Source organism: Equus caballus, chromosome 26 (assembly GCF_041296265.1).
Source record: "Equus caballus isolate H_3958 breed thoroughbred chromosome 26, TB-T2T, whole genome shotgun sequence".
Classification (NCBI taxonomy): Eukaryota; Metazoa; Chordata; class Mammalia; order Perissodactyla; family Equidae; genus Equus; species Equus caballus.
In genome coordinates, this window is record NC_091709.1 from 33,113,464 (window position 1) to 33,136,674 (window position 23,211).

General features: G+C 40.1%; 2 protein-coding genes and 1 non-coding gene across 12 annotated transcripts in view; 2 read left to right on the forward strand and 1 right to left on the reverse strand.

Annotated features, from left to right (window-relative positions):
- RWDD2B (RWD domain containing 2B) lies at positions 1–15,360 on the reverse strand. Of its 4 annotated transcripts, none has more exons than XR_011432767.1 (7): positions 13,110–13,250; positions 9,613–9,787; positions 4,140–4,364; positions 3,991–4,058; positions 3,504–3,866; positions 2,355–2,886; positions 1–473 (listed from the first exon to the last, which is right to left on the reverse strand). XR_011432767.1 is itself a non-coding variant. In XM_014736327.3 (7 exons), the coding sequence occupies exons 4-7, from the start codon at positions 4,344–4,346 to the stop codon at positions 2,652–2,654; spliced, it is 873 nt and encodes a 290-aa protein (XP_014591813.2). In that variant the 5' UTR covers positions 4,347–4,364; positions 9,613–9,787; positions 10,903–11,039; positions 13,110–13,254; the 3' UTR covers positions 759–2,651. The 4 variants fall into 4 exon arrangements, 3 of the variants coding, with proteins under 3 accessions (XP_014591813.2, XP_023485752.2, XP_014591812.2); XM_014736327.3 differs by lacking the exon at positions 1–473 and adding an exon at positions 10,903–11,039 and having other exon boundaries at positions 759–2,886; positions 13,110–13,254; XM_023629984.2 differs by lacking the exons at positions 1–473; positions 13,110–13,250 and adding an exon at positions 15,258–15,360 and having other exon boundaries at positions 759–2,886.
- Positions 13,280–23,211, forward strand: part of USP16 (ubiquitin specific peptidase 16) — a 27,747-nt gene continuing 17,815 nt past the window's right edge. Inside the window, exons 1-4 of one of the 7 annotated variants that reach the window (XM_005606114.4) lie at positions 15,079–15,205; positions 15,994–16,181; positions 18,297–18,398; positions 20,036–20,214. In XM_005606114.4, the coding sequence (XP_005606171.1) occupies positions 18,338–18,398; positions 20,036–20,214 (240 nt within the window). In that variant the 5' untranslated portion in view covers positions 15,079–15,205; positions 15,994–16,181; positions 18,297–18,337. Of the gene's footprint in view, positions 13,560–15,066; positions 15,206–15,398; positions 15,561–15,993; positions 16,182–18,296; positions 18,399–20,035; positions 20,215–23,211 lie in introns of those variants that run through there. The other 6 variants (XM_070252069.1, XM_005606115.4, XM_005606117.4 and 3 more) reach the window with 6 other exon arrangements.
- MIR9027 (microRNA mir-9027) lies at positions 15,316–15,442 on the forward strand. Its single transcript, NR_128041.1, has one exon. It is a non-coding gene; the product is annotated as a microRNA mir-9027 (primary transcript).

Sequence of the window (23,211 nt, forward strand, 5' to 3'; positions counted from 1 at the left end):
TTTCAGGATTTATCACTATTTCTTTATAGATGATTCCAGTTCAAGAGGTATATCAGATTAACATATTGACATATTGTCATTGTGGAATAAATATACATGCAATCATACTGAACAATCTTACACTGAAGGATGTTTGTATATCAAGTATATAATCATTGGTAAAAATCTAACACAGCTATATTGCCTATTTGCCTAACATTTAACTAAAGTCCTTAGAGCTTTTATTGTGTCTCTTACATTATACAATGTTGGCAGGACGTTCTAACTTGCTGTTTGCTCTTTTGATGTCTAATACTTCCATCCATTTTTAAGGGAGTTTAGTAATCCTGAGGTTGGAAAAGCTGTACTTCTCTTGCTCACTCTTCTTTTTTTTTTTTTAAGATTTTATTTTATTCCTTTTTCTCCCCAAAGCTCCCCAGTACACAGTTGTATATTCTTTGTTGTGGGTCCTTCTAGTTGTGGCATGTGGGATGCTGCCCCAGCGTGGCTTGATGAGCAGTGCCATGTCTGCACCCAGGATTCGAACCAACGAAACACTGGGCCGCCTGCAGCAGAGCGCGCGAACCTAACCACTCGGCCACGGGGCCAGCCCCTCACTCTGTCTTAATAATCCAATGTTTAAATTTGACAGGTGTGTCTCAGGGAAGAAAACTTATAAAGCTACTTTATTGCCTTCTATGTTTTTATGTTATACTTGAAATCTGTATATTTGTACACAGCGACCTGGGTTTTTTTTAATTAAAATAATGTACAAAGACTGAAAAGTTTTGGCAGTTTAATCCAGCTAAAAGTACATCATGTGGCCTCTTTCATGGCCTCTACGGATGGCAGATCCCTTGCTCTGTAGGGTATTTCATCCAAATCTGAAAGTGCCTGGAGGAGTGAGAAGCTCTAGATGAATAGCTGGGCCACCTGGCTGTGTGGTGGCAGCTCAGGAAGGACTGGCATTTCCAGGGCAACTGACTGGGCCATCGGGGGGGGGGGGGGGGGGGGCGGCAGGGAGGGAATCTGAGGTACGTAAGGCTTACATCCAACATAGGCGCCGTGCTATAAATGCCATCTGATTCTTATTTGTGTTTAACCACCTGTATAGTTAAGATCTATCCACATTGCCTTGTTAGTTCTACTTTATTCCTTCTGACTTCAGCACAGTACTGCATAATATGCACCATACTGTACTTACGGATTCACTGAGTGATGGGTACACGTGTTGCCTCCAACTTTTTCCTAAGATAAACAAGGCTTTGTGCATTCCTGCAACCCCATAGCTCTAACCAAGTCTGACTCTTCAAGGAATACCCAACCCATGGTACCAACCTGAGTGCTAGGAATTAGTAAATATTTAATAAGCACTTCTGGAACTGATTTATGGAGGGGCTCAAAAACCAAGTACTGTCTTTATTTGACTCTAGGTCAATTTGCTGAAAATCAATGTACAGAAAGCTATTTCCAGGATGAAAAATTTGTAAAATCCAATTTGCCATAAATGAATTCTCTAAATTACCAATATGATGAATTGTTAAGGCCTGTCACAAAGTTTGAGAACTGCTCATGCCTCAGCCTTCTGTGAGGTGAGCCCAGGAACAGGGGCAGAGTGTAAGAACACAAAAATAGAGATTAACTGCAAACTCTGTTTAGGAAAAACTTCACCTATTTTTGTATCAAATAGGTAGTGCAGATGCAAAACTAAAGCTTTGAAAAAAATCTATTTGGCAAACAAGCTTTCAACTGCTAGTAACAGGCACAGAAATCTCAATAAAACTAATATTAGTTAATAATTAGCAGTCTAGAGACAGGTAGTGGCTGATGTCTATCAACAGTGCAACAATTTGGGGACTGACCCCTCTGTGGTTCTCTTGGTCCTTTCCTCCCTCATGGTTGAAAGGATACTGCGGCTCCAGCCATCACTATGGTGTTTGTGGCAGAAAGAGAGAGAAGAGGGGCCACAGTTGCAGCTATCATTTAAATTCGGAAAGCAAAAGCGTTCCTGAAGTCCCCTAGCTAGAGCTGTGTCCCGAGGCTACCCCTAGCTACGAGAGAAGTTAGGAGAGTAGGTATTTAGCTTTTCCAGATTCTTTAGTGGAGTTGCAAGGGGTTGCAAGTTGGACAACCAACATTATCTTCCTCAAATATAATTTTCTCTTTAAAAATGGGTAGTTTATATGTCAACAAATTTCTATCAACAATTTTAAGATTATAATTTAAGACTCAGTTCTGGGGGCCGGCTCCGTGGCCGAGTGGTTAAGTTCGTGTGCTCCGCTGTGGCGGCCCAGGGTTCGGATCCTGGGCGCAGACATGGCACCGCTCATCAGGCCACGTTGAGGCGGCGTCCCACATCCCACAACTAGAAGGACCTGCAACTAAGATATACAACTGTGTACAGGGGGGGTTTGGGGAAATAAAGCAGAAAAAAAAAAAAAGATTGGCAACAGTTGTTAGCCCAGGTGCCAATCTTTAAAAAAAAAAAAAGACTCACTTCTGCTTTCAATCACGACATATTTAGTAGATGCATTTCAGCTATACTACTTTCTCGTTTTCCCCCCTACATTCTAGAATGAGACTAAAGTGCAATTACTTAATCTTTCAAGAGTGGGGAAAAAAACCAAAGGCCAACAGTGACAAATATTTTCAACAACTGCTCCTCTGCTCAGTCATTGTCCTTCCACACCAAAGAACATCTGGAAAACATCCCCGCATCCTTTGGCATTTAAAAACTGATAAAGCTGACCAAAGTCCATGTGGTTTCCTCTGGCTCCACTAACACTGAACACTTTTTCTTCAAAAATTGAAAATTTCCTTTGTCTTTCCAGTTCCTCATTTGAACCATCAAAAGGAATATCTTCTCGGTGGCGAATTAAAATTCTCTTCCAGTTTAATTTTCTGAGTCTGAAAAGAAATTTTCAAATAGAAATTTTGAAAAATGTGTTGTGTATCCTAGAGTACTGAAAATAGAAGTTATAAAATGGATTTACCAATGCCATTTCCTAGAAGTAAAGAAATCTACTGTTATCTCACAAGGATTGATTTTAATCAGACATGATTCTGGTCTTAATTCCATCCCCAATCTCATTTATTGCCATTATTACATCCTCGTATTAGCATTTTAGAAATGTGGAAATTGCTGAACCTCAAACTCCTGAAGGGACTTTTCAGAAACTCATTTAGGATATCAGTAGAGAAATGGAAAGATGAGAAATCCCCTTGTTTCACACAGCTTACAGCATCACTAAGATGAAAGAAGAATAAGATCCATGGAAATGGAGGGGATGGTAGACAGCATCCTGAGCAGGAGCTGGATTTAACATCTATTTACAGAATATCTCGTATGAGCACTGTGTCAGGTGAGGGGAGTGATACTGACATACATGAGTTCTGTTTTATCCACTGACTTGAGACTGAATCCCCATAAGATACACCCCAGGGACGTACTAATTTCTACATCTCTAGTATCTTGTTTAGTACTAAAATTATTGACACAGCATACAAAATTTGTGAAAGCAAACCTTGACCAGAATTCTTCACAGGCACTTTGTGGGCCTTCCACACAAACAACACCAGGTTTCCCGGGCATGCTAAACCCAGATAGGGCAAGCTCCCTTGCCCACTCTAGAATATTCTTTCTTTTGCATTTGTTGTAGATGTGATGGCTATAGATCCAGAGTCTCGTGAGAGTGAGATCAACTGGCTGAACTGTACTTTCTGGAGCCGGGGAAGCTGTGGTGTCTCTGCTGATGTAGCCAGAGGCGTGCTCTTTAACCCAGTCTGTGGCATTCAATATACAGACATCTCCGAGAAAATTCTGTTGCAAGTAAGCGGTCAGATCTGAGTTCAGCTGAGTCTGCTGGGATCTACTTAATGATACTGATCTGATGGAAAAGATGTGGGATAAAAAAGCCAAATCAGTTTTCTTAGAACAGAAAACAAACTTGAGAATTGCTTTTACTCTCACATTAGTTTTGACCTCTAAAGTTGGCAGTTTCTGTGACATACCGGACAGTAATTTCAGGCACAACTGCAGGGTATTTAAAGGGAAGAATACAGGCCAGAGAAAACGTCACCTGAAAAAAAAAGAACAAAGCCCTAAGTGCTGTTTTAAGTCTTGACATATTTTAATTCTTCCAAAAGCAAAACTGAATTACCATTGCTTCCTCAGATACTTCCAGGTTCATATTGATAGTGAAGTAAACTTTTGAAGATCGTCCCTCCATTGTCCTCTTTTCAATACAGTCTTTCAGTTCTGCTAAAGCCAGCTGGTCATTCACGACAAGCTCATTCTCACCGGGGAACATACTGGCCAGCAGGTCTAACTCAGAGAGCTGGGCCTCTGCCTGCTCAATCTCAATCATTTCCGGATATGTAAGTTTCTAAGGAGGTAAGGAGAAGAGAAACAATTTACAAGTACAGTCTTGAGAGCACTCAATAGATCAATATGGGTAGTTATTGAAAATGTATTTGCTAGCTTCATAAAACATGAAATTCAATCAGAATATCTCCTCATTATTTTACTTTCAGATGTAATATGCTAAGGACCCAAAATATGGCACAATCCAGTGAGAGCCATAAACTCTAATAATGACCAGGCACCAAATTCCTCTGGGTCTAGACAGTTGATCTGGCATCTTGAGCTACCACAACAAACAATTTCATTGAAGTAAACTAATTAGGTAATCAAAAGTCATATCAATGATATAGCTAGGAGAGAAGCTACGACTGGTTACCTTGGAAACCTAGAATGAACAGAATAAGGAAGAAAGTTAGCTATGTGGATGGTGAATGATTTTCTCCTAATATTAATGTTTATTAGTTTTTAAAAAGCAGAAGAATGTGACAAAGAGAAAATAAAAGCTAATTATTTCACAGCTCAAGTAACCCATGGTAAGATTAAAAAGAGACAGTACAAGGTTATAAAAGTCAAATGGTAGAGGAAGGTTAAAAAATGAAGATATTGTTTCCTACTGATGGTCCCTTCCCCTACCTGCCTAAGTGCCAGATCCAAGGCAAAGAGAGTTTTGGTGTTTCAGAAACAGAAAACAATTTAAGCAGTATATATATCTATATACATATATGGAAATATGTGCTGGTATAATGTGTAAATAATATAAAATCAGAAAACATTTTAAGCATTATACATATATATATGGAAAATATATGCTCGTACAATGCGTACATATGTAGAGAGTGAGATATTTAATTAAAATGTATCCATAATGGATCATATATATGTATCTTCTTTCCCCTACTCCTATATCGTTTCCCCTCCAAATATATTTCGAAGATCTATTCTCTGTCAGCACAGAGTGATCTCATTCTTTCTAGAGGTTGACCATCATACTAACATGTAGATATGTCATGATTTATTGCATTCTTTACCTATGGATGGGCACTTGGGTTATTTCCACATTTTTGCTATTATGAACATTTCTATAATGGAAGCTCTTTTTATATATACAGTTTGGTGAACTGTAAATGCTTTGGTTCAAAGATAAGTTTGTAGACATGGCCTGTTGGATCAAGAGGTACATTTTAAATTTTGGTAGATATTGCCAAATTGCCTTCCAGAAAGTTGCCCCACAGAAGTTTAAAATTTTTACATAGTCCCCTCTTTTTTTAAAAAAATTTTTAATACAATCTTTATACAGTGTTCCGTGTCTGTGTGTGCCATTCATGAGTGTTTATTTTTAGGTAGGCAAGCTCATCAATCTTTTCTTTTATAGCTTCTGGACTTTGAATCTTTGTTAGAAAAGTTTCACCACTCCAAAATTACAAAGGTTACTGAGATGCTAATCAAAATATGATTTTTATTTTTAGAATTTAATAAATTGATTTTAACTTCATTTGCAAGAAAAAGTGTGGGGAATTGTGATAAAACATGGAGGCTGGGCACATGTATTTATTTCTCTTTCTCCTTGTGACCTCCACTAAAATGCGAGTAAAGAAATAAATTCTCAAAGACAAAGGGAGAGAAAATAACAGATAAAAGATCGCAACAAAATTCTGGAAGATGGAAAGGGTTGAATGGGTTTTAACTAACTTAGATTTCAGCTTTCTTACCTCTACTAACTGCTTGGTCATGCCAGTAGGGGAGCTGCAGAACTTCAGAAATTCTCGTAGCTGTCAGCACAAGGTACCTTGGAAAGCAGTGGTGTGGTATGCAGTAGAAAACATGAATTTGTTGAAAGTCTAGAGTCTAGAGTTTAACTAGACTGTAGTTCAGGGTTTCTTAATCTCAGCACTATTGACATTTTTGACCAGATAATTCTGTGTGTGTGTGTGTGTGTGTGTGTGTGTGTGTGTGTGTGTGTGAATCTCTGTCTTTTAACTATATTATTTAAACATTTATATTTATTGCAATTATTGATATGTTAGGGCTTAAGTCAATCATTTTATTTTGTTTCTTTTCTATGTTTTTCACTTCTTTGTTTTCTTTTCCCTACCTTTTTGTGGGTTGAAACTATTTTGGAATTCAATTTTGATTAATCTGTAATGTTTCTGCATGAATTTCTTTTCATAGCTTTTTAAGTGGTTACTCCAAATATTATATATATGGCTTATCACAATCTACTGGTGTCATATTTTACCAGTGAAGTATAGAAACCATACGTCACTTTACCTTCCCCCATTTACAATATAATGATCTTTTTATTTTATTTTATTTTTTTAAAGATTTTATTTTTTTCCTTTTTCTCCCCAAAGCCCTCCGGTACATAGTTGTATATTCTTCATGGTGGGTCCTTCTAGTTGTGGCATGTGGGATGCTGCCTCAGTGTGGTTTGATGAGCAGTGCCATGTCCACGCCCAGGATTCAAACCAACGAAACACTGGGCCTCCTGCAGTGGAGCGTGCGAACTTAACCACTCGGCCATGGGGCCAGCCCCTATAATGATCTTAAAGTTTTCTTCTACATACATTTAGAAACACAACAGTATTATAATTTTTGCTTCAACAATCAAATATAATTTAGAAAACTCAAGAGAAGGAAAGTTTGTTTAATTTACCCATATTTTTTGCTCAGTCATGATATTTCTTCCATAATAATTCCTTTACTGTTTCTTTTCTGTCTAGAGAACTTTCTTTAGCCATTCTTTTAGGGTATGTATGCCTTCATCTTAGAATGTCTTGATTTCCCCTTCATTCCTGAAGAATGTTTTCACTGGATGTGGTACTCTGGGTTGATAGTTCTTTACTTTAAGCACTTGAAAAATATGCCTCTTCCTTTTGGCCTCCATAGTGTCTGATGAGAAATACTCTTATTTGAATTGTTTTTCTTTATAGCTCAGGTTCATTTCTTTCTTGCTGCTTTCAAGATTTTTTCTTCAGCCTTAGTTTTCAAAAGTGTGACTATGATGTGTCTTGACGTGAATTTCTTGGAGTTCATCATCCTTGACATTAATGCCTTCTTGAGTCTGTTTATGCCTTTTGACAAATTTGGGAAATTTCAGCCATTATTTCTTCAAGTACTTTTCCAGCTCAGCCCTCTTTCTCCTCTCCTTCTGGGATAACATGAATGTTAGATCTTTTATTATAGTCCCACATGTCCCTAAAACTGTTTGTTTATTTATTTTGTGTCTATTTTCTCTCAGTTGTTCAGATTGGGTAATTTCTGTTGTATCTTCAAGTTTACTGATTCTTTCATCTGTCACTTTCCTTCTGTTACTGAGTCCATCTAAGGTGTTTTTAATTTCGGTTATTGTATTTTTCAGTTCTAACATTTCCATTTGGTTCTTCTTTATATCTTCTATTTCTTTATTGAGGTTCTATGAAAAATATTTGCTTCCAATGTGTTTGTAATTGAACACTGAAAATTTTTATGATATGTGTTTTAAAATCTTTGTCAGATAAGCCTACCATCTCTGTCATCCTGGCATTGGCATCTGTTGATTGTTTTTTCTCATTTAGTTTGATATCTTCCTTGTTCTTGGTATAATCAGTGATTTTGGATTGAAACCTGGACATTCTGGGTATTATGTTACAAGACTCTGGATATTATTTAAATCTTCCATTTTTGTATGCTTTTTCTGATAAGGCTCCAGGAGGGAAAGTGGGGGGTGCTGCCTCATTACTGCCAGGTGAGGTAGAAGTCCAGGTTCCCTACCCAGCTTCTGCTGACATCTGAGATGAGTGGATGAGGGGAGGGAGCCCTTCATTACTGCTGGGTGAGCAGGGGGTTCTAGCTCCACTGTAGGTCACTACGGATATCTCCCAGAGGAGTAAGAGTGCCTCATTAGTGGTCTCTATGTGGCCTTCACAACACCACAGTGAGGGGTGGCTTTGTTAATGCTAGGTAGTGGTGAAAGTTCTGACTTTCCACTAGGCTTCTCTGAGATCACCCCAGCAGGATGAAGGAGGAGCCCCTTGTTATTGCTGCAGCAGGGTGGGAGGACAGGCTCTCCGTGTGGTCTCACATGGACCTTACCTTTGTCTGACACTGACACTGACACTGTGGTGGGGTCCTTGTTATTGCTTGGGGGGTGAGGAAAGCCCTAGGTCCGTAATCAGACTTTTTTTTGACATCTCTCTAACAAAGGGTGAGCATTAAGGTACTTATTACAGCTCAGTGAAGGTGAAATCTATGTTCCCTTTGCTGGTGTGGATGGGGCAGAGGCCACAGTGTTTACTGTGGTATTCGCCTGACATAGAGCATTTATTATCTAAATGTTTTCTGTCTTGCTGGGCTGCACCTTTCTTGGTACTTGATTAAAGAGAGTGGCCTTTTTGGGGGGCTTAAAAAAACTTTTTAGTCTGTACCCTTAGTGTTTCTGGGTTGCTGCTTCTTCGCTCTCAAGTTTGGGATATTTGAGGCAAAAAGGAATATCCAGGGAAGGGCTCACCATGTCCTTCCTTGAGTCTCAAGGTCCTTAACTAGTCTGACTTCTCTCCACCTTTCAGAGTCTTTTTGTGTTTGTTTTATATATAATGTCCAGAATTCTTAGTCATACTTTGAAGGAAGAATAGGTAAAACACTTCTACTCTTTCGTCCCAGAAGGAGAAGTGCCCCCAACACAACATTTTTAATTTATCAAGTTAGCATAAAAAAAAAGATAGCTAATGTCTGATAATTACCATAGAGCAAAAAGTTGCTGTAAGGAAAACTGATCTAAAAATTCCAATTCTATGAAATTGACCTAAGGAAAAAGTCAGACAGTGTATACAATTTTGCGTGGAAGGATGTTCATTGCTTATTGTTTATAAGGGAAAAAGGAGAAATGACTTAAACGTTCAGCAATAAAGAGTAGTTAAATAAATATACAGCCAAACAGTAGAATACTATGAGATAGTTTAAAAATGGATATTAACATTGATGTTCATGATATATGGTTACCTAAAAGCAATGACTGTAGAACAATATAAATAACGATGATGCTATAATTCATTTTTATACTATCACGCACACATGAAAAAAGTCAGAAAGAGAATTCACCAAACTCTTAACAGTTGGCTAAATGTGGGTTGAGAGAAGGACTTTCACTTTTTAATTCACATGCTTCTGTATGGTTTTAAGTTTCATGATTACCATATAGTACTTCTAAATTCAGCAAAGAAAAAGAAGGGTTACACTTCTGAGAAGACAAAAAAGACCTCAATCCCATTGCTGCAAAGGAAAACATGGCTTACCTTCTCAAAAAGAATTTACTCTGTGAGATCAAATACCAATACTTAGGTTAGTAGAATCTTCATGGAATTCTCTCTCATCTTTCATAAGGGGTTATTGAGCAGCTGCTATAAGTAGAGCTTCATCCTTCATTCCTTCCTGAAGCTTTCTATTTAGTTTGAGGATCAAGACGTCTATCTGATGAGATAGAGAACAATGCAGATAAAAAGGCTAAGTGTTAAATGTCAGTACAGGTATTATCACAGGGATTAAGATGAGAGCATGATCAAAGAAATGGGCCATCAGGAAAGATTTGAGGGAGATAGAAGGACCTGAGTTCAGCCTTGAAGGAAGGGTAAGACTTAGCCAAATGGAGGAGGAGGCAGTGGGGAGAGAGAAGAAAGGTCTGTGAGGCAGGAAAACACAAGAAAAATAGCCTAGACCTGAACCTGTCCCTTCTTCACAGCCCCAACTACCAAGGCCTATTTCAGGGGCTGATCACTTGGACTATTTTCTCTTGTGCTGGTTACTTCTGTTTGTCCCCTAAACCCATTCTTGGCCCTTCTATTCCCTGTCCTGGACTCTGGACAGCCAACCTCCACAGCCTACAGCACCCAACTCTTCTGCCTTTCTTGTAGTTGGGTTCAGCCAACGCTCTGTGAGGAAGTGGGAGGATGGGAACAGAAAGAGGCCAAGGTATTTCTTCTCTACTCCTTCCCTGCTTTGGTGGGATTCTGACAATGGCTGTGACGCCCTAAGACCACAACTTCTGCAGGCAGCCCTTCTTCCTCAGCTCCAGCAGGCCTTTCAGGCCTAGGGGGAGTCATGGGTCCTTTAAATCGGGCCACACCTCTGTAAACAGCCCCTTTATGAAACAGTCTCTTCAAAGTTTCAAAGTTAAGCGTGTGCCTATTTCCTTCCAGAACCTTGACACCTCTTACCTGGACTCTGCCTCTAACGGCTCTCCATGAACTCATGCTCCACATTGTCAAGCTGATCGTGTGCAGTGTCTAATAAAGTCTGCCAAGACCAGCAAGAGAGCATCAACTATCTTTCGGGGGAAAAAGCTCACATAACCTGTGATTGGACAACAGTGTTACAGTCTGAGAGGAAGGAGTGGGGCGTGTTAGGTTCCCACAGAAGGAAGGCAACCTTGCTGATGACCCTCACAGTCACTCAGTGGAGCGAATTGATCCCAGTTCACAATCTGCCTGTTAGTTTCACAGACTCAGTAGGACGAAATGCCAGCACATTGAGAGTGGATCCACTCCAAAAAGGCTTCCTTGTATGACCCATTCCATCCAGACACATACCTCTCCCTTTATTCAAGTCATCTTTTTTTCATCCAACACAGTTGGATCATTTCCTTAATATCTGAAAATGGTGTTTGGTCAACAATTTAGCTCATTCATTATATGGTACTTCTAAAGAGCAATAAAAGTTCCTCCACCTAAAAAGAAATGCAAATTACTCAGAAGTGACAGATCCATAACTGCAATGGGTCTGCTCAAAAACACATCAAGGATTATGGGAATGATTAAATGTGGTGGGGTATGGAATTCATTAGGATTAACTGGACATGAATCAGGAAAATATGAAGCACTCCTGCACATGTTGGACTGTCTCCACAGATCAGTGTACAAATCAATACCAATACATCATTCCTAATTTCAGTGCATTTTCAACAGATGTCTTTAAAACACTGACACCAGACTGTCAATGCCATGCTGGAAAAAAAAAATACACAAAGAATTTTGTAGTTAAATAAATTTTTGAAATGCTGAATAACACAAAGTTCAACAGGTTTCTTTAGGGTGACTGTGGGTCATCCTATTGTCCTGACTGGTTTAGTATTTATCCTAGACAAAAGTAACCCCATTTCAACAATAATAAACTCTACAGGCACGCTTGTTGTGTGACTTCTAAGTCTTTATTGTCAATAGGCACTGTGAATTTCTAAGAGGAGGGTTTAGTATCTAACTCTCCCAAACTTATCTGACCCCAGAACATTCTTTTCCAGATCTAATGATATTAGCTCTCCTCTCCACAGAACAGGAATCCCTGCTTTGTCCTCCAGCTGCCACAACTTAAGTAAATATTACCAAGGCTACCTACCATCTTCAGTCTGAGTCCTTTTCAAATTTCTGTTAGAGCTGCAAACATTCTTCCCTCCTTTAGACACAGCGTTTTCTTTACTTCATATAATTTTATATCCCGCTCTTTTCACTTGACATTCTAACGTAAGCATTTGCTCTGTTATTAAAAACATCTTCATGAATATTTAAAATTCCTGGACTTATTGGAATTCCATAAATATCTTTCCTAGTCTGATTTGGAATTGAATCTAGGAAACAACTCGTTAGATGGTTATTAGACGAAATGAATTTACTTTGCTTTTTTATTGTAGTGGTTAACGCATGTACTCTGTTACCAGACTGCCAAGCTGTCACTTAGGAACAGCGTGAATTTACACAGGTGGCTTAATTTCTCTGTGCTTCAGTCTCCCCATCTCCAAAATGGGAACGACAGGGTTGCCATGAGGATTAAATGAGGATGTGTGGAAAGTGCTTAAAACAGTGCCTAGCAACAGAATCAGTGCTATAAAAGCGCTTGTTATTATTATTGGTCATTCACTCAACAAATTCAACGAATTTGTTTCTTGAGCACCTATTGCATGTGAAGCATTGTCCTTGGAACTACGACTATAACAATGAACAAAAGTAACAAAAAATCTCTGCCTTTAAAGAGATTTAATCTAGTGGGAGGAGACCACGAGAACAAAAACCAAATATCTATGTGCAGGGATAACTGTTACAAAGAAGACTGAAGACAAGAAGCAAGTTGGGGCGGGGGAGGGGTCCATTTTACGCACGGACGGCCTCTCTGCTAAAGTGACTGTAGGAAAGAGACTTGAAGGCTCTGAAGAAGGAAGCCATGTGCTTCTCTGGCAAAGAGTTTTCCAGGCAAAAGGAACTGCAAGTTCGAAGGCCTTGGGGCAGGAGGGTGCCAGACCAGATGGCTGGAGCAGAGCGAGCCCGCGGCAGGGTTTTAGGAGACGAGGTTAGAGAGGAAAGTGGGGCCGTTTATGATGGGACTCACAGGCCACGGCCAGGACTTTTGGATTTTATCCTGACTGATATGGAACGCCGCTGGAGGAGTTGGACTTATTAAGAGGCACACGTTTCGAAACCTGAGTGGTTTATTATTCTTTTTCTTTGCAGATTTTATTTTTTAAAGAGCCGAGCCTGTCTGGGCTGCCCAAGTTCTGACACTCAGAAAGGCGCCTGGGCGCACGACACAAGCCCCGCGCGCACTCGCAGTCGCCCCCAACAATTGTCTCGACCTGGGTTGGGGGCGGGGCGCGTAATTCCCTGGCTGTGGGCGGGACCAGGAAAGCCGACGCAGGCTCTAACCAATGAGCGGGGGGCAGCGCGTGGGGAGGCGGTGCCCGAATGTGGAGCCGGCCGCTGCCGCTGGAGAGACCCCCAGTACAGCTGGGCAGCAGTGCACAGCGACTCACCTGGACCCACGGACCCCCTCGGTGCTGTCACCCCGGGATTCAGGCAGCACTGACAGCTCAGTTCTCATCCGGAAGGAGCCTCAGACTCTAGGACCAGGCAACCTGACGCCTACACACCACTCCGGCAGGGCGGCCCCGTGGAACTGAGCGCGCGCCTCCCGGGAGTGCGCAGGCGCGCTCGCGGGGCCGCGCGTCCCGGAAGCCCGAGAGGCGGCGACCTCTTCGTAGTGGGACGCATCGGACGACTGGAGTTCCCCGGCCCCACTAAGTTCTCACTCGCAGAGGTTTTATTCTACCCCAGTGGCATTCCTGGCTGCTGCCGCTGTGAGGGAGAAGGACAGCCGGCACAGTTTCCTCGGTCAAGGAATGGGCCGTTAAAGTGACGCTCGTCAGATTCGAACTTGCGGAGGAATCGTTCGGGAATCTTGGTATAATGCAGATCGGGATTGGGTAGGTGGCGGTGGGGACCCCGATTCTGCATTCCTAAGATCTTCGCCCGCAGTAGCGATCCTGTTGGTCCCTGAACCACACTGGGTAGCAAGGCATTAGGGAGAGGTCAGCGTGGTTGGTGGCCGTGGTGACCTTAGGTAGGACCCTGTGCACGCACAGAAATTTATCCCGACTAATAAAAGGACAATTTGAAGGCGACTCCAACACGAGACTTATTGCAGTGTTTTCCTTCTCAATCTAGATATACGCAATGCACTTTTTTCTTTGTAACATATTCATTTTAGAAATCTCACAAGATTTTTTGTAAACACTGATGTTCATTGGTATCAGGTATTGTTGCCAACTTCCACAACTTTTTTTTTTTTTTAACTAAAGTAAGGTTAGTAAATAGGTCTTCATAGCTGCATCCTCTACTTGGTGTTTTGTGAGCTTTTTTCAATGTCATTAAATAATCTACTTTTTTCTTCAATTTTTATGAAAAATTTCAAGTATATAGCAAAATTCAGAGATAAATATATAGGTAAATATGAAAGAAGAATACCAGATAGTGATAACTGCTGGACAGAGAAGTAAAATAAGTTGCTGTGAGTGATCGGGTGGCTGTTACCTAAGGTTGCTCAATTTCTCTGTGAAAAATGACTTTTAAGGTGTGAATACAATTATAGTAAGATACCAACGACGGAAGATCAAGGGGAACAGTATTCCATGCAGAGGAAGCAGGTGGTGCAAGGGCCCCAAGAATGTGTTTTAGCATAGAAAAATAATGCCTGCGTGCTGAGTGATGAGAGCTTAAAAAATTATTAGATCAGCAGTAAAGAGCCAGCGAGCCAGTTTCCCCCCCAAGTTTAACCATCGTTACTTTGGCTAACTGGACAGGCTAGGATGCCACTTTCTTATCCCACTTTTATTCGATTACTAATAAGGATGAACGTTTCTTCATATCTTTTATGACCAATTGTTCTTTTATCGTGAATTACTTGTTTATATCCCTTCTCTATTTTTCTCTTGGCACCTGCATCTTTTTCCCCCATCGATTATTATGTCTTCTGTATAACTAAACTCCCGGGCGGCGAGGTTTATGTTTGTTTAATTCTCTTCGCAGAGGGCTTGGCACTTACGTATATTGCACCAATAAAAAAATAAAGGTTTGAAAATTTTACCCTTCGTCGGCAAGGTTAGTTCAAGACAACGTACTTAACTTTAAAAGTTGACTGGACAGAATCAACTTTAGGGAAACCGCGTGAAATTTAAATGTTCCCGTCTTAGCCGCCTTCTGATGTATTGTGTTTGAGTAAGGTAGACTCCGAACCTCTGACCAGCAGCAGGTACCCGTATTTTAGTGGCGTTTAAATAACTCCATATTACATCCAAACAGGGAAAACTCATTGACAGGCAGATTCCGACGCTGTAGGCTCTGAACTTCCGGTGCCAGCCGCGCGCAGGCGCCGATTAACTAGCGTCAGCGCCCGGGGACCCTAGGGGCCAACGCCACTTCCCATAATGCCGCGTACCGGAAGTTGTTGCTTTCTAGGGGTCACTCTGGCTTCGGCTCTGTCGCTCTCTTTTCGTCACCGGGAGGAAGACGGAGCTGACTGCCCAGCCGAAAGGCCCAATAGGGGATGCAGTTATGGGCGCTGTCGTTGTGGGTGAGTTCTGGTCCCACTGACTCTGACTCACGGTCACCGCTCGCCTGATTACCTGCGCTCCGAGAGCCCGAATCCTCTGCTCCGAGTTGGTCCTCTGCTCAAGGCTCTTCTTCCTTAAGCACGTTACGCGGCCTCGGCCCGGTACCGCGTTCTCATTGGCTTCCTGTCCTGTCAGTTCCAGGAGCTGGCCAATGAGTTGTCGGTGCTGGCGCCCTTCTCGACGCCGTGGACGCCGCGGTTCCCCCGTGGGTGCGGAGCAGTTGGAAGGGAAGGGGAGGTGTGGCGGGCGCCGCGCGGCCTTGGGTATCCCGCAGGTTGCGGTTGGGTTTGCTGTTGCATCCGTATGGTGTGATTGGTAGGAAAAGCAAGCTCTGTCATCTAACCAGTTCGGTTCTCCTGGGGTAGGACAGATGTACGCAAAACTTGAAAGCCATATTGAAGACTTGCTGACAAAAGTTTGCCAAGCGCTTGCTTTTTTAATGGACCCGAGCAGGCATGGGAAGACTGGGAGGGCAGAGAGGGATGGGAACTGGATTAATATGAGAGCCGGCAAGATGAGCTTTGATTCAAATTCTCTGTGGAGTCCTGCAAGGAGTAATTTGCTAAGAAGCTAATTCTTCTCTGAAGGCTCGCCTGAAAGACGTAATAGATTTATTGATGTTTTATAGCTGATGGTACTCGCAGTACTCTGTTCTCACGACTCATTAGATGCCCTTTACAGTTGTCAAAAATTTATTGGAGCTCTTTCCACATCATTGAAGTGACTCCCTCCTGTCCTCTGCCTGCAGCAATTGCAATTCGTCTTTCCAGTTTTCCTTTGGAGTCTGGGCTTCTGCAGTCCTCAAACCAGATTTGCTAGTCTGTCTTCACGACTGCAGACTTCTTCATTCTTTGTCTTTGTCTTTTTCACCGGAGCTTGTTTGCTTAAGTCTTATGTACCTACCTTTGCACCTTATAATCATCCTTTATGCCTCAGGTACTATTCTCTTTTTCTATTTCAATGCAAAAGGTATTTCTTGAGAACCTACTGTGTAATCTGCTATGTAACACTATGCAAGGTGCTATAGGCAGTTGAAAAGTAATGCCTGAAACCATTTCTTTTTCCTAGAACTTTAGATTCCAGATAGAGAAATGACATATGTCCAGGTTAAAGATTTAAGAAGCAGCCCACTGTTGTATCTGATTAGAGGACAAGATGAATCGTGTACACAATAAACACTGCGAAAGTTCAGTTGAGAGATTTATTTAGAGTAGAATGTTTGCCTAAGGCCTCATTGAAGTGGATATCTTGGAGGATTGGTAAGATTTGGGTAGATAGAATGTCCCCGCTAGAGATCAGAGGTATAGAGGTGTGCCAAGGTGTTTTGGAGTAGAGGGTCCCGAAGAGACTGGCTTGATTGGAACGGAGAGTGGTAGTCTTGGAACCAAAAGATCTGCATTTTAGTTCCATCTCTGCCACCCCCGTCGTCTTTCCTCATTTTGTTTCTGAGTTTCCTCCTTTAGGGAAATTCTCCATTTAAAGAGTTGTTGTGAAAATCAAATGTTTATGAAAGGGCTTTGAAGAGCAAAAGCACCATATAATTAAAATTGAGTTCTTTGTTGGGAAGTAATGAGGTTCTTTGTTGAGAAGTAATGAGAGTCAGGATTACCAGAGCATTGGAGACAATTTATAAAGGAGATCTCAGGAGTGTGGACCGGAAAACTGTTAAATGCCTTCCGTCAAGAGAATGATGTGATGAAAATGGCATTATTGGAAGATATATGTGGTACCAGAATGCAGCACAAATTAGAGGGAGTTGGATTGGAGGCAAGAATTTGGCTGCTATTTTTTTTCTAAAATCTACGATCTAGATAAGATAAATTATGTTAAGTGTTATTTTAGGGTGGGAAAAAGTTCATAAAATATATCCTCATTTTACATGTACTCATATACTTTGTGTTCTTTTGTTATTTGTTAATTCATTTATTTTGTAAACATGGGAGCTTGTTACATTTTAAATAATCTTTGGAAAGGTTAACGATTACTTGATGTAGCACTCATTTTTCAGACAAACCTTTCTGAATTACCTTTAATTACATGAACCCATTAAGAGCTAAAAGAGGAATACTTCTAGGGCTCTAAGGCAGGGCGGGATGACAGCCAAGTAGCAGAATTAATTGGAAAGTGTTTTCAACATGAACGTCCCAGGTCCTACTTTCTGAGTATGTAATCAGAATTTTAATAAGCATACCAGGTAAAATCACTTTTATGGTTGTTGAAGTGATTTTGACACTAAGTTATTCTAATGTATGTAAAAAACAAGTTTTGAATATAGTTTTTCAAAATCACTATATTTAGAGTTAAGTAGACCTCTATTGCTTTCAGCACTTTTCATGTTTTCTAGTTTTGAATTGTTGACGAAAGAGGTGAAGATGTGGTGTGCAGCTAGATTTGTCATAGTCTTCCGAACTGATTGTGGCAATACTGTAATAATGTAAATAGCTGAGAGTGCAGTTGTAATCAATTCTCAGTTAGGTGATATCCATCGGAGATCCTAGTGTGGAAAATGCAGAACAGTGTATCACATTTTATATCTGGCTTTGAAATTACTTTGTAAATTTTCTAACTCCCTTTAGGAGGTTGTTTTCAGAATTATTTTTAGTTTTTCTTAGAGAAATTATCAATTTAATTTGCATAGACTGCAGACCTAAGAAAGATAGCTTAGAAGGAAAGGAAATTATCTTAAGTTTCAAAGGACAACCACTATTCCACACTTATGTAGTGAGAAGTTGAATTCCTAATAGTGTGAAGTGCTGAGACTTTTCCAAAACTGCGTAAGAAGATGTAGGTTCTCTCCTGACCTTTACTTTTATTGAAAACCTCTTAACCTTACTAAGAATCAGTTTCCTAAGCTATGGAAAACAAGGGTAATACTATCGTCGCTACTTCAGGGTTCTTATTGAAAACTAGATGATATATGTGAATGGTCTTTGTAAATTATGAAGTGTGATAGACATGCAAAATAGATGTGGCTTAGTTATATTACTATCTACTAGAGAAATATAAAACATACTTTTTTTTTTGTCAAGCTAACTTTATCTTGTTTTATAGATTGTTATTTTGTCTTCGTAAGTAATCCATAAAGTGCCAACATGGGAAAGAAACGGACAAAGGGAAAAACTGTTCCAACTGATGATTCTTCTGAATCTTTAGGTATATTTCACCAATTGAATCTTTAAAGTAATGTTTATATCCCTAAATGGACACACATTTTACTATGTAAAAGTGGGCTTAAGGTGTACATTATTATTATGTAATTTGCGTTTTAACTTAGTGTTTAGAGCTACATGTCATTTAAGTCTTTTCAGCATTTTTAATGGCATGATATTTCATTGACATAGACGACCATGGATCATAATTTATTTAGATAGTCTTTAGCTTTTCAGTGTTAGGAATGGAGAGATAGTAAACATTTTTGTAGCTAAATCTCTGTGCCCGTCCGCTTATCTTCTTAGTACAGATCCTAGAATTAGAATCACTGAATTAAATGGTATATTATTAAATTAAATGGTATAAATTAAACGGTATTTCAGGGCTCTTTTGGTTCTATTGCCAAATTGCCCTTCAGAAATGTTTTACTAATTTACAGCCCCCTAGAAGCATAATAAAGTGCCCATTTCCCCGAACCTTTCTCAACACTGGTTAGTATCATTTGTAAAAATTTTTGCTATTTTGCTAGTTGAAAAAGGGTATCTTCCTTTGTTAGTTTATGTTTCTTTGCTTACTGGGATTTGGTGATTTTTCACATGATCTCAGTTACATTTGTATTCTCTTGGTGCAAATTCGTTGGACATAAAGCTAGTTGTGCCACTGGAGTAGTTTCTAAACCTCCAGGGACCCTGCAACAGTTGACATCTAGAGTGGCTTGCAAAGCCGTTTACTGATCTGCTCCCAACAGCGTGTTCTCTCGGGTCCGGCTGCCCGTTTATACACATGTGACTGCCGTTCTGAGCAGATAGCATGCACTTTTACGTTTTATACCTCCATTTCTTTGTTCATGGGATGTGACCCTTTCAGATTGTTCTTTCCTCCCTGAGGGCAAAGTTTAAGTGTGAGCTTCAAAGTCAAAAAGACTTGAGTCCAAATTCTGGCATAGCCACTAAGAAGTTGTGTGACCTTAGGCACTAAATTTTAGTTTACTCATGTCACTGGGGATAGTAGTGTCTTCCTGCCAGGGTGGTTGTAAGGACTGAATGAACTAAATGCAAAACATTTAGCACAGTGTCAGGCTCATAGTAAGTGCTTAATCAGGATCAGAAATTTTTATCAGTGTTAATATCTTCTAAGTCTTTACAGACGTTGCCTCCCCTGGGAAACTTTTGTTGACTTTAGCCTTCTCTTCTGGTGCTGCTATAGCAAGTTTTAGAAATTGTTATGTATTTATTTAATTGCCTCTCCTGCCAGAATGTGAGCTACTCCAAGAGAAGAGCTGTGAATGAGTCAGGTTTTGGTTCCCTGGTATCTACCATAGTGCCAGGCCTGTGACCGCTCTGTTGTTGACTGGATGAAGGAACTTCTCTACAAACCTATTAAAATAAAGAGAATTATAAATATTATAAACAGCCTTAATTTAAATTGAGGTGAATTTAGGGTGGTAGCTTCAAAAAAGCAAAATTTCAAAATTTTTATAAAATCTCTTTATCACATAATCTCATAATATTCAACTATCAGATTATTTAACAATTTGTTTATAGAGTAAATTCATATTTGAAGTTCAAATCAAAGGTAATTTTGAGATTAACTAAGGAAAGCTGTATTTTACCTCTGTATTCCTTTATTTGTTTTAATAGAACCTATGTGCAGACACATTAGAAAAGGATTGGAACAAGGTAATTTGAAAAAGGCTTTAGTGAACGTGGAATGGAATATTTGTCAAGATTGTAAGACAGACAATAAAGTAAAAGATAAATCTGAAGAAGAAACGGAAGAAAACCCTTCAGTTTGGCTGTGTCTTAAATGTGGCCATCAGGTATGCTAAGATTTGGATGAATGTGGGATTTTATAAAACGGTTTGAACTTGTTTTAGAGGGTATTACCTCAAAGCACAGTATGGGTGAGTAGGATGTCGGCTGGCCTAGATCACGTTCCCTGGAGAACAGATTCTGAGACTGAGATTTGTGTCTGCGGGGTTTGCTGAGGAGAGTCTCACACCAGGAAAACAGTGAGGGAAGCAGGACTAGGTGGAGAGAGAAGCTGAACAAGAGGCAGTGCTACAGGGCCTTAGCTGATCCCACAGTGACCTCTGGCCCTCAGAGATGTCCTGAATTGAGGCGAGGGGCCAGGCCTTTGACTGGTGCGTAGACCGCTCATTGGATGTGGGCTGCCCCTGGGGAGGGGGACTAACCTTGGGCAAGACAGCTCCCTTCACTGAGGATAATTCCCGGGCGTGGACAGACAGACTGAACTGTGAGCGCTCAGCTGACCACATTCCTGGCGGCTGGGGGAATGAGTACCTTGGGTCTTGGGGGTTGGATGGTATTTGGGTGGCAGAACAGCTCACAGGTATTGCCATGGTTCTAAAGGTCAGGGCCTCCTAATCACCCTCAGTGGTGGCGAGTTAACTAGGCAGTCCTGTCATGAAGCTTCAAAATGAGACACAGCTATTTTTTTTTCATTTTCTTTTAAATTGAAATTTTTTTGAGGTAATTATAGATTCGCATGCAGTATAAGAAATAATACAGAGATGTCTCTGTACACTTTGCCCAGTTTCCCCCAGTGGTAACATTTTATAAAACTATAGTATAATATCACAACCAGGATATTAACATTGATATAATCCATCAGTCTGAATCAGATCTCCCCAGTTGTACTTCATTTCTGTGTGTGTATGTGTGTTGTGTATGTGCATATGTGTGTATTAAGTTCTATACAGTTTTGTCACCTGTGTAGATTTGTGTATCCACTGCCACAGTCAAGATACTGAATAGTTCCAACATCGCATGGCTCTCTTATGTTGCCCTTTTTAAATCATACCCACTTCCCTGCTGTCATCCCTACCCCAGGCCCTGTATAGAACCACTAATCTCTTCTTTCTTTGAAAAATGTGTCATTTCAAAAATGTTATGTAACTGGAATCATGCAGTATGTAACATTTTGGGATTGGCTTTTTCACTTAGCATAATTCATCCAAGTTGTCTGTATCACTAGTTTGTTCTTTTTTGTTGCTGAGTAGTACTTCTTGGTATAGATGTACCACAGTTTAACTATCCACCTGTTGGAGGACATCTGGGCTGATCCCATTTTTTGGCAATTATGAATAAAGCTGCTGTAAACATTTGTGTGCAAGTTTTTGTGTATGTCTCTCGGTAAAATGTCCAAGAGTGAAATTGCTAGGTCATATGATAATTGAATGTTTAGTTTTTAAGAAACTGCCAAACTGTTTTCCAGAGTGGCTGTACCATTTTACATTCCTACCAGCAATATATGAGTGACCCACTGTCTCTGCATCCTTGCCAGCATTTAGTATTGTCACAGTTTTTTATTTTAACCATTCTGATAGGTGAATAGTGATACCTCATTATGTTCAGACAATTTAAAAAAATTTATATGCCTGCAAAGGACATTTATTGTTTATTTGTATTTGAAAGGTTTTCATTGAACCTCTTAAAAACATATGATGAGCATGAATGTATTTTGCTACTTCAAATTTTCCAGAATACATTTTCTGTTACAAATTTTATTTATTTTGCTACTTTTTTAATTCCTAAGGGTGAGACAGTGACAGTATTAGCTGTTAACTTTCGTCCTGCTATGGATGTCTGTTGCGCTGTTAGCAGGTGATTCTCAATTGTTGTCTTGAGACAACTCAGCCGTACATTTCAAATGATCTCAAATAGTGTTATAATTTTCAAAATTGATATCAAATTTTAATTCACTTATTTTAGAATTAAATGTTGAGTGGGATAAATTAAATCAATAGTGTATGATATAATAGTTAAAGGATTAGAAGCCACTGATAAGCATTTCCCCTCCAAACAATATTTTTAGCTACAGTAGAAACAGGAACATGGACTGTAGTCCAAGGGAGTTGGTGGCCTGGTTCAGATAGATACACAGTGAGGATGTATTTCTTAGCAGTGATTTACCCAGCTGGAGCCAGAAAGTTTGGTCATGTTCTTTTATGAATAAGCCTGCACATCTTGTAGGTGAAAATCTCCCATTTACTTGTTCAGTTAATGCTCATTGACCTTCCATTTGCTAGGTTTTTTTGGTAATAGATTAATTCTCTTTTTCATGCCTTCAGTATTTATAGTCCAGGGGAGAAAGGATATAGACGTTAACAACTTTAAGATACGGTAGAAAATAAGGAATGCCATCAGGAATTTACACACTGTTTTGTAGGAGTGTATTTACAAGAAGAATACAGTTTCTTATCTGGGAGGATGAGCATAGGCTCCTGACAGGAGGTAGCCTTTGAGTAAGATCCTCAAGTGGGTGGAATTTGGTCAGTGGCAGTAAAGGTAAAGGATTCCAAGACAAATGGAATAACATGAACGAAACTGTGTTGCTGTGAAAGCACTGAGTGTGTTTTTAGCCGGTGGATGGACTGTGAATAGGAGAAGATGGGAGTTAACCCTGGAAAGGTAGATCGGGGTCACATGGTATTGGGTTTGTTGATTAGGAGTTGGAGAGCAATTCATAATTTTTGAATTGAGTGTATAGAATAGAGCTTTGTTTTAGGAACGTTAAACTGAAAACAGATACGTATGTGAAAAAAGAGGTTGAAGTTAGGGAAATATTTAGGCAGCTCTTAAGGACTAACTAGACCTAGACTAAGCAGACTAGACATAGGGAATGACTGCATTAGCGTGGTTTAGTTGGGACTGGACAGGGCAAGTTGGAGATGAAGAATACTTTTACCACATGGTTTGCTAAATAGCTTCTCCCTTAGATGTCCTCAGTTGCCTATTCATATTTAAGTTTTAACAAAATCACTCTCTAGAGTGCGACATTTTATTTTTAAAAT

Coding starts and splice junctions, on each gene's coding strand:
- RWDD2B (XM_023629984.2), bottom strand. CDS start 4,346: ATGATTGAGATTGAGCAGGCAGAGGCCCAGCTCTCTGAGTTAGACCTG. Junction 3,867..3,990: donor GTGCCTGAAATTACTGTCCG/GTATGTCACAGA, acceptor CTTTTCCATCAG/ATCAGTATCATTAAGTAGAT. Junction 2,887..3,503: donor TGTGAAGAATTCTGGTCAAG/GTTTGCTTTCAC, acceptor ATTTCTTTTCAG/ACTCAGAAAATTAAACTGGA.